At 41.5% G+C, this 19,138-nt stretch overlaps 1 protein-coding gene across 9 annotated transcripts in view; it reads right to left on the reverse strand.

Moving 5' to 3' along the window:
* Paip2b (poly(A) binding protein interacting protein 2B) overlaps positions 1–19,138 on the reverse strand; it is a 32,730-nt gene that overhangs the window by 5,343 nt on the left and 8,249 nt on the right. For 4 of the 9 annotated variants that reach the window (XM_042273537.2, XM_076567033.1, XM_076567034.1 and 1 more), the window contains 2 exons: positions 18,710–18,799; positions 3,056–3,203 (listed from right to left, as the gene is read on the reverse strand). In XM_042273537.2, the coding sequence (XP_042129471.1) occupies positions 3,056–3,193 (138 nt within the window). In that variant the 5' untranslated portion in view covers positions 3,194–3,203; positions 18,710–18,799. Of the gene's footprint in view, positions 1–3,055; positions 3,204–18,678; positions 18,800–19,138 lie in introns of those variants that run through there. The other 5 variants (XM_006991516.4, XM_042273535.2, XM_076567036.1 and 2 more) reach the window with 2 other exon arrangements.

Genomic DNA, 19,138 nt, shown 5'->3' on the forward strand with positions numbered 1-19,138 from the left:
AGAGAGATACAGAGGACACTTTCTGGTGCATTACTAGAAATATATGTCACAATGCAGTCTTCTCTGAAAACAAGAACACAACAATTTAAACTACTCCGTACTTCCTAAACACTGTCACAAACGGAAGTAAAGAGAGCTAGGATTTTCCAGTCCTTTGTAAACAGTGTTTACTGGACAGATTTCAGTGACTTCACTGGCTGCTCCACACTTGCCAAATCTCTTTCTCACCTCCTGCTAGGTAATAGGTTCACAGCTCATTACCTCCACAAGACAGATCAAACATCAACAACAACAAGAAGTCACTCAACTGTGCCTCATATGTTAATAGCAAGTTTTTAATTGTTTCTATTGTTTCTAGACAGAATTTCATATATCCCAGGCTAGCCTTGAACTCTCCATGTAGCTGAGGCTGGCCTTGAACTTCTGATCCTCCTGCCTGTTCCCCGCCAAGTGCTGGGATCAAGCCATGTTCTATTACCCAGCTTAAGAAGAGTATCTTAAATTTGTAATTGCCCAAACATTTTAAAATCTCATAAATTACATAGTTATGAAGCTCTTAAACTACAACAAAGTATTTCTAAGCCGTAAGATTTTATAGCTTTGTGTTTGAAATGTTTGGTATTTATCCATTCTCTATTTCTCTTTGTGACCGAGCTGGACTAACTCACTATGTATATAGCTCAGGCTGGCTGTGAACTCACATCAATCCTCCTGCCTCGGCCTACCAAGTCTTATACCACAGGTATAAGCCACAATATTCCTGCTCTCCATTCTCTTACATATTCCCTTGCTCAAGTATTTTACTATAGCTGTTTCTTTTAGGACCTTGCCATGTGAGTCTATTTCTCTTATAGCAATATTCTATTTTCTTGTGAAAGAGTTGGGAAATGAGCACTAAAAACATAAAAGAAAGAAAAGAAAAAAGGAAAAGAAAACAAACAAAAGATCCTAAGTCTCGACTCTGAGGCATGAATGAGTATTGTGTCTGTTCTGCCTTTAGTTATTAGATACCCATGGGGAAATGATAGGAGCTTACAGACGAACAAAACAAAAAACCCAGTTAGAGAATATGTATGTAAAAGATCCCTAATACCCAACTAAGTGGTTTTTATCTTCTCATATTCCATGTCATACCTTGCCAGTGGCAACACATCCTACAACTTGCACAGAATTGGTGCAAAACTTAGCAAAACTCTTCTCTTTATAGTATTAAAATTATCTGTGTATGAATATAAATCATTCACAAATAGAACTAATTTGTTTCTTCTTATAAGAATCCTTCCCTTTCCTGAGTTATCCTCCTTTTAAAAAATCTTTTATTATTTTTAATCGGGGAGGGGAGGGTGAGTGCACATGAGTGCAGGTGAATGAAAAGGCCAGAAGAAAAGCACTGGGGCCACTGGAGCTGGAGTTACAGGTGGTTGTGGGCTATCACGGAGGTGCTAGAAACCAAACTCCGGTCCTGTGCAGGAACAGCAAGCACTAGACTGCAGAGCTGCCTCTTCAGCCCCTTGAGTTATAGACTTCTTGAAATTCCATTTGTTGTTATTATCTATCTGGGTCAGGGTGTCATGTACCTGTTTATAGGCTCAAGCTGGATAGGTAACAGAAGCTGACCTTGAACTGTTGTCGACTCTGCTCCCCCAGTGCTGGGATTAAAAGTATGTACCATCACATGCCACTACTTGCTGAGACCTCAAACAAGTGACATTTCCTTATTTAGGCCTTAGTCTTTCCCCCTTCAATATGACATTTCAGTCTAGTCCTAAAAGCCTCATATTTGTTCACCTTTTATTTTAAACAGAGCCTTGAACTCCTGATCCCCTTGCTTCTTCTTATAAATGTTGGGATTACACGCATGCACCACCATGACCATCTTTCAGTGAACATTTTTCCCCAAAGGGGGCTGGGGAAATGGCTCAGCAGGTAAAGTACTTGGGGCACAAACATGAAGACCGAGTTTGGATCCCCAGAATTTGTGTAAAGAGCTAGGTGTGGTGGTGTATGCCTGTCATCCCAGTGTCCAGTGGCAGAGACAGGAAATCTAAGGACTCACTGGCCAGCCAGTCTAGCCAATCCCCAGCTTCAGATTCACTGAAGACTGTTTCAAAAACTAAAGTGGAGACTGACAGAGGAAGACACATATTGACATCTGGCCTCCACATGCATAGGTGTCTGAGGATGTATATCTTCCGACCCAACCAATGGTAATTGATACTAGTATTAGGGATTACAGTTGTTGTTTTTTTTTTTTTTTTATTATGTTTGTTTACTTATTGTTGGAGGTCAGAGGACAACTTGTGGGAGTTTGTTCTTTTCTTCTACTATGTGGGCCCTGGGGATTTAATTCGGATTGGAAGGCATTGCAGCAATTGCCTTTATCAACAGAGCCATCTCACAGGCCCCATAAGGTGTTTTTCATACTATGCACCTTGACTTGAATCTTATGGTACAGAAATTGTGGCCTGACTGGAAACCTTGATATAGTAACTTCTTGTTTTATCAATTTTTTTAAACTGCATCTTAAATCTTGATTGTTTGTCTTGTCAATTTTAATATGACTTTCCAGAATGAGATACACAAACAGCAGCAAGGGCATGTCAGCAAAGTGTTGTAGTAGCCACCACCTTGACAATGATAGCAGCAATGTCAGTGGAGGCAAGAGGGCAAGGAAGGACTCCACACAAGCAGCAAAGACAATGAAGGACCATGGGGTGGAAATACAGAGACCCACAAAGGGTGGAAGGGAAGAGGGAGGGAGAGACTACAGCTCCTTGAGGGTTTAGGAGGATTTAGGAGCTATAATCCTGGCTGGTTCTGACTGTTGCTGCTTAGAGCCGAGGACTGCACTATGTCTTGAGGGTCAGGCCTTAGCTTAGAACCCAGAGCTACAGACTCTAATTTGAGCTATATGCCTCTGGCTGCTAAGATCTGGAATCCCTGTTCTCTGTGTCAGGCCTTTATCAACTCTAGAAGAGCCACCCTGTTCCTACAAGTACAGCAAAAGATTCCAGTAGTTCATAGGGAATGACGACTGCCTTCTACCTCTGCCTACCTGTCTATTGAAATCCTCTTCATTCTCCATCCACATATATTCTGCAAATGGGTTTTCCTTTTCCTCATGTCCATTTAATCCTTGGTCCTCCTTGCATTTCACATTGGGTGATGTACTTGCCACACTGGATCCATTCATTATGGAGATTCTAAACAGATAAAAGAAGGCAAAAAGTGAAGATAAGGACTAAGAAAATTTGAATCTAAACCATCCAGGTCCTTCCAAATGCTTCTCAAGTTGTAGGCCAATAACTTTAATGAAAATGAACACGACTGCTAGTTTGTAAGTGTTATGCTATCAATCATATCTATACAGTTAACAATTATACAGATGTATAGTTCTTTAAGAATTGAGGGGTGGGCATGGTAGTGTGGTGATATGAAAGAAAATGCCCCCCAAAGGGAGTACTATTAGGAGGTGTGGCCTTGTTGAAGGAAGTGTGTCACTGTGGAGGCAGGCTTTGAGCTCTCATATATGCTCAAGCCACTTCCTGTTGCCTGCAAGTCAAAATGTATTAACTCTCAGCTCCTGCTCTAGCACCATGTCTGCCTGCATGCTGCCATGTCCCACCATGATGATAATGGACTAAATGTAAGCCCCCAATTAAATGTTTTCCTTTATAAGAGTTGCCATGGTCATGGTGTCTCTACACAGTGACAGAAACCCTAAATAGACAGGTGGCTCACTCCTGTCATCTCAGCACTCAGAAGTCAAAGTAGGAAGACTGCCTCCAGTTTCAGGCTAGCCTGGGCTATTGTGAAACCTTTCTCAAACAAAAAACAAAAACAAAATAAAAAAACAAAAGGGATTAAGAAAAAAAATGTCTAAGCTTACTTTTCCCAAACAAAAGCCAAAGGATATGGTAATAGAAACTTTCCTATGCCAAATTCCTAAACATTCTAGAACCTATTGCAGATCAACTTCTTTAATATTTAAACAGGAAGAGGAAGTGCGTTCTTCTAAAAAATGTTTTTATTTATGCATATTTTCATTTATGTATATGTGTCTATGAGTGTATGACATGTGTGGGGATGCTCAGAGGCCAGGAGAGGGCAATAGATCACCTGGAGGAGCTGGAGTTATAGGTAGTTGTGAACTGCCTGATATCTGAGCTGGGAACTAAACCAAACTAGGGTCCTCTGCAAGAACAGCAAGTGCTTCTAACAGCTGAGCCATCTTTCCAGCATCCTAGAAACGCACTGGTAATGAACAGTGTAAGCACCTGCTCTTTATTCTGAGTATCAAATTCTATTTCTCTTTAAAATGTTTTTCAAAAATAACACAATTCATGGGAGGCAAGGTTGGAGGGATTACTATTATTCTGAGGCCTGGACTACGTAGCCAGATCATGTCTTTAAAAAAACAAAAACCAAACCAAACAAACAAAAACCCCACTATATTGCTAAGCAAAAAAGGGAAAGAAATCCACCAGCGCCTCAACCATCTATAGTTAAAAACAATGAGCAACACGGTGCACACAGCCTTCTTACACCTAAACGCCTAATGTGTGCAGCTACATACATTCTCCAGTATCTTTTCTTACTAGCATGATGACAGGACCATTTCGACATGTTCTATGTTAGCATGCAAACCTGTCTTGGGAACTGAGTCCAGTGTTTCTGTGTGACACAGTCTGAAAGAGCCTCTGTCCATCTTTCCTACTGATTTCCTGAGACTATCTCCCCGAAACACAGCTGCTTCGGTGTTGGTTATATTCACTTTTTTGAAGTTCTTGATTTGTTGTCACCCTGGCGAGATAGCTCAGAGGGTAAAAGCACTTGCTGCCAAACCTGATGACTGAGTTCTATTCCTGGGTCCCAAATGGTGGAAGGAAGAGGAGTAACTTCAAAAGTTATTCTCTAAACACACACACACACACACACACACACACACACACACACACACACACACACACACACGGGATGGAGTAGGGTGGAGAAAAAAAAAACTTACCAGTAGTGCCTATTTTTTTTACTTTCATTGACTATTTGTTTAACTCTTGGCAGTTTTTTTGGCACAGGGTTTCTTTGTGTAGCCTTGGCTGTCTTGGAACTTGCTCTGTAGATCAGGCTGGCCTTGAACTCAGAGATCCGCCTGCCTCTGCCTCCCGAATGCTGGGATTAAAGGCCAGGACCACTACTGCCTGGCTGGCAGCACTTTTATTCATCTTAATTTTGTCTATCTTGTGTATACTTTTTCTAAAAAAATTATTTTTTGACAATTTCATACATGTCTATAGATTTTTTAATTTTTTTAAACTTTATTTTGTGTGTGTGCATGCATACACACACACACACACACACACACACACACACACACACACACACACACACACACACACACACACACTATGGTACACATGTGAAAGCCAAGGACAGTTTGCAGAAACCAGTTCTCTTCTACTCTGTGGGTCTTGGAGATGGGACTCAGGTCATCAGGATTGGCAGCAGGTGCCTTTACCCATTGAGCCATCCCACCAGCTCTTTTGTTTACAGCTTTTAAAGGCATACATAGACTGAGTTTAGAGTGCAGTGGTTCATCTTCAGCATGGCAAAATTAACAAGTAAACTAAGTTGCAAATGTTTGTAACTGCTGACTTTGGCTTCTGTATTAGCTACTTTACATACTGCTGGGACCAAATACCTGATAAAGGAAGGGTTTTAAAGTACAGCCCATGTATCTTTGTGGTATGACTGAGCATTCCTTGGATATATGCCCAAGAGTGGTATGGCTGGGTCTTGAGGTAGATTGATTCCCAATTTTCTGGGAAACCACCATATTGATTTCCACAGTGATTGTACAAGTTTGCATTCCCACCAACAGTGGAGGAGTGTTCCCTTTGCTCCGCATCCTCTCCAACATAGACTGTCGTTAGTGTTTTTGATCACAGCCATTCTGAAAGATGTAAGGTGGTATCTCAGAGTCATTTTGATTTGCATTTCTCTGATGACTAAGGATGTTCAGCATTTCCTTAAATGTCTTTCAGCCATTTGAGATTCTTCTTTTGAGAATTCTCTGTATATCCCTATAGCCCCCTTTTTAATTGGATTGTTCAGTATTTTAATGTCTAGTTTTTTGAGTTCTTTATATACTTTGGATACCACAAAGATACATGTTCAACTATGTTCATAGCAACATTATTTGTAATAGCCAGAACCTGGAAACAACCTAGATGCCTGTCAACTGAAGAATGGAATAAGAAAATGTGATCGGGGGCTGGAGAGATGGCTCAGAGGTTAAGAGCACTGACTATTCTTCCAGAGGTCCTGAGTTCAATTCCCAGCAACCACAGGGTGGCTCACAACCATCTGTAATGAGATCTGGGGTACTCTTCTGACCTGTAGTCATACATGCTGTATACAAAATAAATAAATAAATTAAAAAAAAAAAAGAAAATGTGGTACATATACACAATGGAGTACTACTCAGCAGAGAAAAACAATGACAGCATGAAATTTGCAGGCAAATGAATGGAACTAGAAAAATATCATCCTGAGTGAGGTAACCCAGACTCAGAAGGACAAACAAGGTATGCACTCACTCATAAGTGGATACTAGATATAAAGCAAAGGACAATCAGACTGCAATCCACAGATCCAGGGAGGCTACCTAGCAGAGAGGACCCTAGGATGAATGTGGCTTATAATTAAGTTTTGGTTTTACCCAATCACTGGGCAAGCTTAATGAAACATTTCACTATTAGGATAAGAATTTGTACTGTATAAAGCTGATGAAAGAAAATGCTGGCCATACTTTCAGGAGGGGAGGCTAAAATCTTTTTAGATTATGGATTAGCCTATAGAAAAATGTCTGCCATAAATCAAACAGTGAAGGGGAAGATTAATAGGAATCTCACACAACTTAAGTAAAACATAGCTCTCTGAACAGATGAATAAATAAATGTATGTTTGAAAAAAGAAGTCCAGTCCATCTTGGGGGAGGCATGGTGACAAGCAGTAAGGAGCTAATCACACTGCACTACAGTCGAGAAGCAGTGAGTACTGAATGCTGATGACCAGCTTTCTTTCAGCCAGTCCTGAACCCTAGCCCACTGGACAATGCTATGCACATTCAGGGTGGGTTTTCCCACCTCACTTAGCCCAGGTTGTGCTGGGCTGTCGTTCCCAAGGCCTTAGTTGGTAGCTGTTTATAACAAGCAGTTATTTCTGCCCACCATAAAGAAACCATCCAGAGAAGTAGAGTAGTTTTCTAAAAAAAAAACCTACCCTTGTCCAAAATAAATAAATAAATCCTGTACACATGATTGTACTGATAAAAAGGCAGTAAAAGAAAAACTGTGGTGCAGAGCAAGGCAGAACACAGTAAATTCCAAGCTACACTTGTTCATGGAGTGGGAACAGAAACCAAGCACAACACTGGTGTGTTGGCTTTTGATTTTATGACAGACCCATCTTGGGACTCATCAAAGGTTTCTGGCTCATAGAACCACAGCCTTTTGGTTCAATCTGGCTTCAAATCAGTGCTCTGTTGGAACCTCCACTTCACTCCTGCATGGTCTGAGAAGCCCCATTCCTGTCTCTCCAAACCCCACCCACACAGAGAATCTCCAAACAAAGGGGAAGGCACCAAAAAGCCCAGTTTTGCATTCCCGGCAGCTACTGCAGCTCCTCCCCTGAAGTTGCCAGCCGGCTAAAGTGGTCAGCCTTTGACCATACTTGGGCACAAACCCAGCTTGTAACTGACACATCATCACCCCTTGCCTACAACCTATATAATCTCCCTGCTTTAGTTTGGGCATATGGCTTCTCCAGCCTCCATCTCTGGGACTGGAGAACCTAGCAGGGAGTTGCTTTGCTCAAATAAACTTGTTATACTTTTTCAGTTTGGTTTGATCTGGCTTACTGCATCAATGGAGATACCTATTGTGTGTGTGTGTGTGTGTGTGTGTGCATGCATGTGTGCAGAAAACCTATTAATAGGGGTAGAAGACAGTCCTTTATTCTTTTCTTCCTTCTTCAGTGCTGGGGATAGAACCCAGGGCCTTACACACATAGGCAAACACTCTACCACTGAGCTGCATCCCAGTCCTGGACAGTCTCTTGTAATGCTGAGGTGCTTTAGGCCTCAGAAACCACAGTTATCCTCTGCCCTTTTCTCCTCCCAGAAGGTCATAGAAACTAACATTCCTTTTCCCCTCGGCAAGTAATAAAAAACAAAGACATATTCTGAGCTTCCCCTCTCTTTCTGTCTCAGACTGGCCATAAACAAATTCTCTGATCTTATAGAATGATCATAAAACTCCATTTCAGTAGAGGTCCTGCCCATAGCTGGGAGGATAGACTGTTGCACAGAGGCCAAGAAAAATCTGGATAGACAGGCCCTGCTGGGTTTCCCTATGCAGTCTTCTAGCATTAGACCACACCCTTTAGGTCGTCTGGTCACACTGTTACAGGGTTATCCTGTTTCAATCATGCTTTTATAATGAAGACTTCATAAAGAATCCAAAGAGGTGAGGTTTGGAGCATTTCTGCACAGCTGAACACGTGGAAACTTGTAGAAAAGGAAATAAGAAATCATTCATGACCTGGGAGGGGGTGACCCCAGCTCCACAGGGATGGGAACTCCTGGGCCCAGGACATTTCCAAACCTCATCCTACCAATCTCTTTGTTTGGCTATCTGTCCCTTTGCTGTTGTCTTCTTTATTTTTGCAATGGGTGTCTCATTATGTATCCCTGGTTGGTCTGAAACTGGCTATGTAAACCAGACTGACCCCTACCTCACTGTGACTGTTTGACTCTGTCCTCCAGATGCTGGGACTACAGGCATTTAACACCAAACGCCATGGTATTTGTCTCCTACAAAATATCCTTTAGACCAAACTAGTAAACATCAGTATTTCCCTGAGTTGTAAGCTGGTCAGAATGGGGGATTGGGAACCCCAACTGACAGCCAGTTGGTCATAAGTTTTAGAGGTCTAGAAATTTTAACTGGTGAGGAAGCTATGTGTTGGGACTGTGCTCTCAATCTGTGGAACCTGACATTACTTCTTGGTAGACAGTGCCATAATTAAACTGCCCAGCTGGTTTCTGCTACAAAGCAGACTACTTTCTGGAGGGAGACAGGCACACACACTTTGAGATCAAAGAGGTGATCTACGCTGTAAACACACAGTAGTAGAAACTGGGTTCGTTTTCCTGTAATATCATCAGGTTATAGAACTAAGTATAAATACTTCAAAAAAAAAAAAAAAAAAAAAAGGAAAACACAGAAACAATTCTTGCAATTCTCAGTGTTCACACAGTCCTGATCCGTACTTTACATTCACCCTGCAGCTTCCACTAAGTGCAAAGGTGTGTTTTCCAAACAGCAGCAATTTATATATATAACACAACCATGCAACTGTACAGTGTTTAAAAACAGATGAAATACTATCACATCTATATTCTGATTGACTAGACATAATCTATCCAACAATATTTAATTTTTTTTCAGAGCTGGAGACTGAACCCAGGGTCCTGTGTATGGTGGATATATCCCTTACCACAGAGCTACCACTCCAGCCCTCAACTGCAATTTAAAAGAAGGTATCACACAGCGAAATGGCCAGGGAGGGCACCAGACTGAGAAGTTTTCTGTGTAAAAGTGTGTAACACTTTTCTGTGTTACAGGCTAGTTTAAGAATCACACTGTTGGGTGAGTGGGAACTGGTACCTTAATGTGTCCCTAACTTTGTTTAGTAGCTGGCTGGGAACAGGAGATTCTGCTGGAGATGGCAGCTCCTTGAAAGGCACATAGATGTTTCAGTGTGGGGAAGATATGTGATGATGGGGGATCACTACCCTTAACATCACTGACTTCTGAGCCAGTTTTATGCAACATTCTGTTCACAGCTCTTCCCCAGCTTACCACCCAAATGCTTAAACACTGCGCTGCTTCTGGTCATTCCACTTTGTCAGTCTGCTGTATCTAACATGACCCTTCTCCACACACTTAGGCACATTCTTCTGAAAGTCTAATGTAGTGCAGATGAAGAAAATACATCTAGAGCTGTCAGATTTAAAAAAAAAAATGTTTAGTTTCATAAACAGGATTAAGAATCAGAGTATCTGCCATGATGTCAGCCATGCCAGAGTTGTCTGTGTGACAGGGAAGTGAGCTGCTTGTGTGTGAGCTTGGAAGATCTTTCCACAATCAAGCTTTGCCCAGCACAGCCCCAGCTGACAGCCTTCCTGCAACCTCATGACCGAGTCTCAGGCAGAGGCACAGGGCTAGGCTGCTCCCGGATTCCTCACCCACAGAGTAAGTAGCTGCTGCTTTAATTCCTATGTACTGTGTGGTAACAAGTAAGTGTGGCGCAGGACAGTGCTTGAGAAGTGCTTCAAGATCAGACCCTACTTAAGGAAGATTTCAGGTCTAGCCTGGGTCTACACTGCACTCCAGAAATCCAAGAATGATATTAAAAGTTACTCTTCCTCTGCATCTGAAATAGGCAAAAGAAATACATTTGTTTTTTGATGTAGTCACAATATATTGACAAACATCTTAGAAGAGGAAAGATTTATTTTGGCTCAAGGTTTCAATCCACTGCCAACTGGCCCCACTGTTTTTAGGCCTATGCCACAGTGGAAACATCAAAGCAGGACATGGTTGAAGAAAGCTGCTCCCCTCATGGCATCCAGGAAGCAGAGAGAAGTTGGGCTGTACAGGGGTTAAGACAAACCCTTGAAAGGCATACTTCTAGTGACTGACTTCCTCTAAGCCTTAACAGCCCAATGATCAATAAACTCAACAGCGGATTAATTCACTGATGAAGTTAGTATCCTGGTGATCTAATTACCTCAATAGTGACACTAGCTGGAGACCAACTCTTCAACCAAGCCTTCTGGAAAACACTTTACATTCAAACCATCAACAGGAAACATGCTGAAAATGGCAACTGTTGTTACAGATAAAACTGGGAAAGCACAGGAGATGCAGGGTGTGCAACCTTGTCCACAGGAGGCAGGAGCATGGAGGTTGCACAAGACCTGAATGATCGCAGTCAAGAGTTTAAAAATAGGGGTCTCAATTCCCAGCCATAATGTGTTTCAGGACTGTTAATGTATCTAGGACTGTTTAAAAATACATGCTTTGTCAGTTCAACACTATGAACTTGTATAACTCCCAGATCAATATGTTAACACCCAAATCTGGTTGTTCTCTGAACCAAATTTAGTGTATGTATATACACACATACACAAACACATCTGTAATGTGGTACCATAGAATCAAACCCAGGGCCTCTAACATGCCAGGCAAAATGCTGTACTAACTGAGCAGTGTCCCTGGCTTTTCAGGAGCTATAGCCTGCATCATGTCCATGTTCACAATTTCTCTGTGAAGAATATTTAAGATTTTTGAATGAATTACTATTAATGAAGTATACTAAAGAGTTAATAAAAGTAACATTTTCTAACAAAGTCCTGGGCTTAATACCTGCATCACATAAAACAAAACTAGGTACAGTGGTATACATCTGTAAATTCAATATTCAAGAGAATACAATATTCAAGAAACTCACCATATAGACCAGGCTGGCCCTGAACTCACCCTGCTATGCTAGGATTAAAGGTGTGTACCACCATGCTTGGCCCACCTGTTATTTTTCAATAGCTCAGCTATTCCCATGATCTAAAGTCCAAATGCCTGGAATTCATACTAGGAACGGATGGTGTCATGGTGAGCAATGAATCAGAATGAGAGGAAGAGCATGGAGAGAGAGATCACCTACTAGAGAGCCACACGAGACACTCCACTACCCAGCTGCCAGAGTACCCCACCAAACTCCAGCTCCCTGGTTTTATCTTTTGGTTTCTCCTAATTATTTGCAGGGTCATATCCATACACATGTGTGGTGGTAATCTAATTGTACTGAAATGTGATTTTGATTTTATGTTAATAAATAAAGTTGCCCGGGGGTCAGAGCTATTAGAGCCATAGCAAGAGTGTGGCGGTGGTGGCACACACCTTTAATCCCATAGAGATCTGTGTGTTCAGGGATATAGCCAGCATTGGAGACATATGCCTTTAAGACCTAGGGGGCTGTACATTCAGACAGTGACGAGGCAGTCACGTGTTTGACTCTAGCTCAGTCGGTAGAGCATGGGACTCTTAATCCCAGGGTAGTGGGTTCGAGCCCCACGTTGGGCGCCAGATATAGATGTAACCAACCGTCTTATTAAATAAGAAACACAGAAACAATGCAAAAGAGAAAGCCGAGAGGTCAGAGCTCAGAGCTAAAATCTCACCCTTCCGCCTGCGGTGTTCCAGCTTCCCGAATGAGGGTTCTATTTCCTGTCTGTTCGTCTATTTAAAGTATTTTGTTCTGCCTTCTCATTGGTTGTAAACCCAAACACGTGACTGCCTCGTCACTGTCTGAATGTACAGCCCCCTAGGTCTTAAAGGCATATGTCTCCAATGCTGGCTATATCCCTGAACACACAGATCTCTATGGGATTAAAGGCGTGTGCCACCACCGCCATACTCTTGCTATGGCTCTAATAGCTCTGACCCCCGGGCAACTTTATTTATTAACATACAATCAAAATCACATTTCAGTACAATTAGATTACCACCACACACATGCTTGCATGGACACACACATTTTCTTTTTGAGACAGGGTCCTACTATGTAGCCCAAGCTGGCCTTGAACTTGAAATTCACTTGCTTCATCTTCTCAGGTGCTAGACTCAGACACATACTATATAGGGTTCAATCTGTGGTACTAAAAGAAAACAACAACAACAACAAATTTATAGCCTGGTGTGATGGCTTACACAGTTATCCCAGCACTGTAGGATCATAAGTTTGAAGCTAGCCTGTGCTATAAAATGAGATACTGTCTCAAACAGTAACACACAACTTCATAAGCCTTTTATGCAGAAGATATTTTACTTCATACTATGTGTTTTTCTCTCTCATCATATTTGACAAAGCCTTTCTTTATTAAGTATACAAACTCCTCATTTGGTGGGGGCCCAGGCAAGACAAGAGCAGGAGTGGTGTCTTGTTTCTGTAGGGTGGGGAGGATCAGAAGAATATATATGCAGAGATTGAAAAACCAAGTCTCAGATACCCTCTAATTAGAATGATTTTATCTTCCATATTTCCATTTTTATGAGCGCTTGCTTAGACTTTAGCAGAAAACAAGTATGGAATTATCCTGTTAGGCCTTCCTATGCTGACCACAAGACACAAATACTCCAATACCCTCCACCTAATACAAAACAGCACTTACAAACACACTGTTGATGTGCTTGTCAAAATCATAGAAACTCAATTGTCCTGTAATTACGTTGACAAAGCCAGGCTGTAGCAGGAATGTTAAAGAGTCTTATTAATAAAAATCAAACCTGAGGCCAGTTATTGGGGTGAATACTGGAAGATCAGAGAGACAGAACGAGCCACACCTAACCTCACCTGGCCAACTTCTCAGCTGGTCCTATTTTCTCAGACTGGAAGCCTCTGTGTCCTCATATCCAAACGGCTCTGAGCTTAACTGTGCTTCTCGAAAGCCTGAAAGCTTAAACAGCCAAATGCTTAACCAGCCAAATGCTTCTAGTTTCTAGTCCTCATGCCTTATATACCTTTCTGTTTTCTACCACCACTCCCTGGGATTAAAGGTTTGCTTTCTGGGATTAAAGGCATGATGAGTCACCATGCCTGACTGTATCCTTGAACACATGGATTTCTGCCTCTGGAATGCTAGGATTAAAAGCGTGTGCTACCACTGCCTATCCTTTATGTTTAATATTGTGGCTGCTCTGTCTCTGACCCCAGATAAGTTTATTAGCATTCACAATATTTGGGGGAATACAATACCACACCAGGCCTGTGGTATTGGCCTGTAATCCCAGCTATTAAGGAAGCTGAGGCAGGGGGGTTGGGAAGTCAAGGCCTGCCAGGACTATAGTGACATCAAGATCAGACTGAGGTATTTAGTGAGATACTGCCTCAAAATTAATATATATATGAAGAGGAATGGGAATATAGTTTAGTGATAGAGCCTTGTCTATCATGTGAAAGGCCCTGGGTTCAATCTGTATTACTAAAAGAAAAATAAAACACAACTTTCCACCTGCTGCTGGTGGTGGTGGTGGTGGTGGTGGTGGTGGTGGTGGCGGCGGCGGCGGCGGCGGCGGCGGCGGCGGCGGCGGCTCATGCCTTTAATCCCAGCACTTGGGAGGCAGATCCAGAAGGATCTCTGAGTTCAAGGCCAGCCTGGTCTACAGATCGAGTTCCAGGACAGCCAGGGCTACATAGAGAAATTCTGTCTTGAAAAACAGGAACAAAAAACAAAACAAAACAACAAAAACTACAACTTTCAAAAACGTGTTAGTTAAGATATCTGTGGTGGTACATGAATGTAATCCTAGCACCAGAGAAGATGAGGTAGGAGGATAGCCAATTTCAGGTTATCTTGGATTATACATACAGCAATACAAAACCACAACATCCCCAAACAACAAAGAATTACTAGTGGATGAGAAAGTCAAGAAACAGAAAAATCACTTTTGTGATTCCTAAGAGAATAATATAACAAAAAACAAAGAAGAATTACAGAGGCAGCTTTTAAAGTGAAGACTCCCAGATTAGAAAGACAATATAACCATTTTACTGATGTTACACTCCACCCTATTCTAGATCTATAAAGAGCCCCACATGGACAGACTGATGCAGACCCTCTGGGAAGAATCATCACCCTAAGCTTAGGGTAGCAAGCAGTTCTGCCCTTGGACCAGAGCCAAGAACACAAAACATATAGAATTTAAAAAGCATTTGAAAAGCATCAAGAAAGCACATTCTAATCCAAAGTTTTCTGTTAGGAATGTGTCACCTGGAAGCATTTCCATGGCTTCTTCACCCCCTCCCAATTCTGCTTTGTCAAGTCTAAGTCAACACTTTTATTTTTGCTTGTTAATTTGCAAAAGATCATTCTGATAGAAAGACTAAAGAGAACTATAGACCATTCCTTTAATACAGTGGCAAAATTCTATGTGGAACAGAAATTCTAATTAGTCTAATTTCTACAACAATTCTCAAATTGACATTCTTTAAACACTAGTCTAAGGAAAACTTTGAAACAAAATGTCATAGCTAAGTGCTGGAGAGATGGTTCAGTGGGTACAGCACTTGCTGCGTAAGCCAGAACCTGAATTCAATCCCCACCACCGATGTAAGAAGCCAGATGCACTGGTATGGGCCTATAATGAATGCCAGGGCTGGGGCAGTGGAAACAAGAGATCTCTGAGGCTTGCTGGCAAGCCAGCCTTGTGAAATCAAGGAGCTCCAGGTTCAGAGAGAGATGCTGTCTCAAAAAATAAGGTAGAGAGCAACTGAGAAAGATATCTAATGTTGACCTCTGACCTCTGTATGTGCGCACATGGAATTATATATGCTTACATGTGCACACACACAGTCATGGAACACACAGCTAAGAAGTCTTGTTCAATTTAACAAATACTTCCTAATTTTAGTATTTTAGTCATTTCTTTTATTTTTATCTATTAATTTATTACTGTTATGATGTGAATGTAGCTCATCCAAAATTCAGGTGCAGATTTACCACGTAACAACAGTAAGAGCATCACCTTGAGGAGGGGATGAGGCCCAGGAATTCCTCTCTCAAGTGGATTAAAGGCTTTCCAAGGGGTTTCACACAGCATCTGGCTCTCTCACCCTTCTGCCTTCTACCTTGTGAGGAGAGCAGAGAGGATGAAAGGTGCCATCCTGCAAGCAGGACAGCTTCACCAGAAAAGCAAACCTGTCACTGCCTTGATCCTAACATCCAGAGCTATAAGGAATAAAACTTATGTTCTTTGTAAATATCCAGTCAAAAGTATTTTATTGTAACTGCACAATCAGACTCAGATACCTGTTTGTTTGTTTGTTCAAGATCCGGTCTTTCTATTTACCCATGGCTGTCCTGGAACTCACTAAGTAGACCAGGCTGGCTTGGAACTCAGAGATCCACCCACCTCTGCCTCCAGAGTGCTGGGATTAAAGATGTGCACCGCCACAACTAGCTATTTATTTCATTTTTAACCTAATGCCTATTAACAGACCATAGACTTTTATCAACAATGCCCTGAAGAGAGATGTTCTGTGACATATCCAATTGAATATGTACAAAAATAACAGGCTTCATAACACAGTTAAAAGCCCTTCCAAAGGCAGAACCAACAGATTCACCAATACTTAATGACAAGATTGTACCGAGACCCATCTTGAAATTTTCCCTAGTTGAAGGCAGTAATTCATCTTTCCAGGAAAACATCAAACAGGGGTCAGCAGAGGGGCCTGATTTCTCCAGCTTAGCTCCAAAAAGAAACACACCATTGTATAAGACAATGTCTTTTAAACAAAGACTAATAAAAAAACATTAATGAGCTGGGTGGTGGTGGCACACATCTTTAATCCTAGCACTTAGGAGGCAGAGGCAGGTGGATCTCTGTGAGTTCGAGGCCAGCCAGGGCTACAGAGTGAGTTCCAGGAAAGGTGCTAAAGCTACACAGAAAAACCCTGTCTCAAAAAACCAAAATAATAATAATAATAAATAAATAAATAAATAAAAATTAAAAAATAGGGGTTGAGGATTTAGCTCAGTGGTAGAGCGCTTTCCTAGCAAGCACAAGGCCCTGGGTTCGGTCCTCAGCTCCAGAAAAAAAAGAGGCAATTATTACATATAAAATATGTGTTACTTTTCTTACCAAGTCTCTAATGTTGTCAACTGATAACAAAAGCGGAATTGTCAGAAATGATAGGACAGAAGTCTGGAAACATCTCTGCCAGGGGTCTTCCCCACTTTAGAAGTCTGGATACAGTTCTGCCAAGGATCTCCCCTGTAATCACCTCCATTTGACATCTGACCACACATTTGAGAAAACAGGACTCAAATTATTTGTATTAGGAATAGTCTGCTTGTAACTTTGAAGGTTTCCTGAGAGTCAGCTTCTAGCATACATGTGTGTGCCCACCTCCTGGTCCTCAATAAAGGATTTTGCTGACAATCTGTCATTTCTAGACTTCTCAAGGATGTCTGTGCTTTTCAGGGTAAGAATCTGATCACTTTGCATTCTGCAACACTGATGCAAATGTTTCTGACAGTCTCAGTTACTTAAAACTGACTTTTACGAAATGTTTATGTATTTTTGTTCACCATTTAGCACTCAATGACATTAGTGGCTATGATCTTCTCATGAGCTAAAGCCCAGACATAAAAGCTACCACAGTGGAATCATCTGAACTCAAAAAGAATTCTACACTGCCAAGACCAACCAAATAACCATTGTATTTGATACAATTTTGAGAGGGAGGGAAAAAAAAGAATTGTCATAACTAAGAGAGGAGAAGGGAGCCTAAATATTTTATAATGAGACAGAAACGTAGGAGATACACACACACACACACACACACACACACACACACACACACACACACACGTTCCCTGGGAAGAGCCATATTTTAAGTGGGACAGACTTTCAAAGTTAACTATTGATGAGATCTTGTTCAGGAGACCAAGGTCAGGGCAGAATTGCTCTCTGGGAAGGAGGAGGGTGCTTCCCTCTGCTGCAGCACAGTGAAGACAAGATCATCAGGAATGGGCAGGTTTTAGAGAGGGAAAGGCTTCGGTGGTGGAATGTGAACTACACCTCAGGACCTGAGGGAAAAACTGCTTAGGAGTCTTGGAATATGTAAACTGTAAGAACAGAACTAACGTCACTATGAAATGAGAAAGCATTCAATCAAAGTTCCCCTAGACCAGCAGTTCTAAACCTGTGGGTCTCGACCCCTATGGGTCACATATCAAATGTTTACATTATGATTCATACCAGTAGCAAAATTACAGTTGTGAAGTAGCAATGAAATAATTTTATGGTTGGGGGTTCACCATAACATGAGGAACTGTAATAAAGGGTCGCAAGCATTAAGAAAGTTGAGAACCACTGCACTAGACTTTTTAGAGTAGGCCCCTTCCCAATAACTTAGTATATACAAAAACAAAACAAAACAAAAACAAACAAACAAAACCAGCCAACCACTAGAAATCCAGGGGACAGAACAAGGATGAGGGCTGGAGAGATGGCTCAGTGGTTAAGAGCACTGGCTGTTCTTCCAGAGGTCCTGAGTTCAATTCCCAGCAACCACAGGGTGGCTCACAATCATCCATAATGAGATCTGGTGCCCTCTTCTGGCCTGCAAACATGCATGTAGGCAGAACACTGTATATATAATAAATAAATAAATCTTAAAAAAAAAAAAAAAAAAAGAACAAGGATGAAGTTACAGCTCCTTCAAGTACTTGATGGCTGTCCTCCTTTCATAGGCTCTTCCAGAGGGTCAATCTGTCTGAGGTGTTAATTCACCCGTGGAAGTGCCAGAACCTGACTTCAGCTTAGACCTTTCTTTCCTGAAGCCCATGCTGGAGACAAGTGTCCTACATGGAGCTACACTGATGCTCCTTTTCCTTTTCCTTTTTTTTTAAATTCTAATACAGAGTGTCAACTCAGTATGTCAACATTGGCTGGCCTGGACCTCACTATGTAGACCAGGCTGGCCTTGAATGAGATCTGCCTGCCTTTGCCTCCCAAGTGCAGGAATTAAAAGCATGCACCACCATACCTGGCTTGTTTTGTTTTTTGAGACATCATACCTGGCTTGTTTTGTTTTTTGGACAGGGTCTTGTTAAGTTGTCCACGATGGCCGAAAACTTGCCATGCTCCTGCCTCAGCCTCCTGGGCATCTGGAATTAATTGCATGTTATCACCTCACCTGATAAGCCTATGCTCTTAATGACTACCCATTTACTTTCAGAAAAGCTATAAAAACAAACTGATTTTTTTTTTTTCAAATACTGCAAATTGCCAGGAAATAAGAGCTGAAGAAAAATGCTATTTGGTAAGAGAATTGAGGTAGTTGAAAGGAACACACTCACATTACTCATTAGTACATTTAAATTATAATACACATTAACCCTTACCCTAAACATTCAAAGCTGCATTCAATCTGATGCTTGCTAATACTTTCAGAATCCTATCATCTCTTTTTAAAAAATATTTTTAATGATTTACTTATTCTTATT

Source organism: Peromyscus maniculatus, chromosome 3 (genome assembly GCF_049852395.1).
Source record: "Peromyscus maniculatus bairdii isolate BWxNUB_F1_BW_parent chromosome 3, HU_Pman_BW_mat_3.1, whole genome shotgun sequence".
In the NCBI taxonomy this organism is placed as follows: Eukaryota; Metazoa; Chordata; class Mammalia; order Rodentia; family Cricetidae; genus Peromyscus; species Peromyscus maniculatus.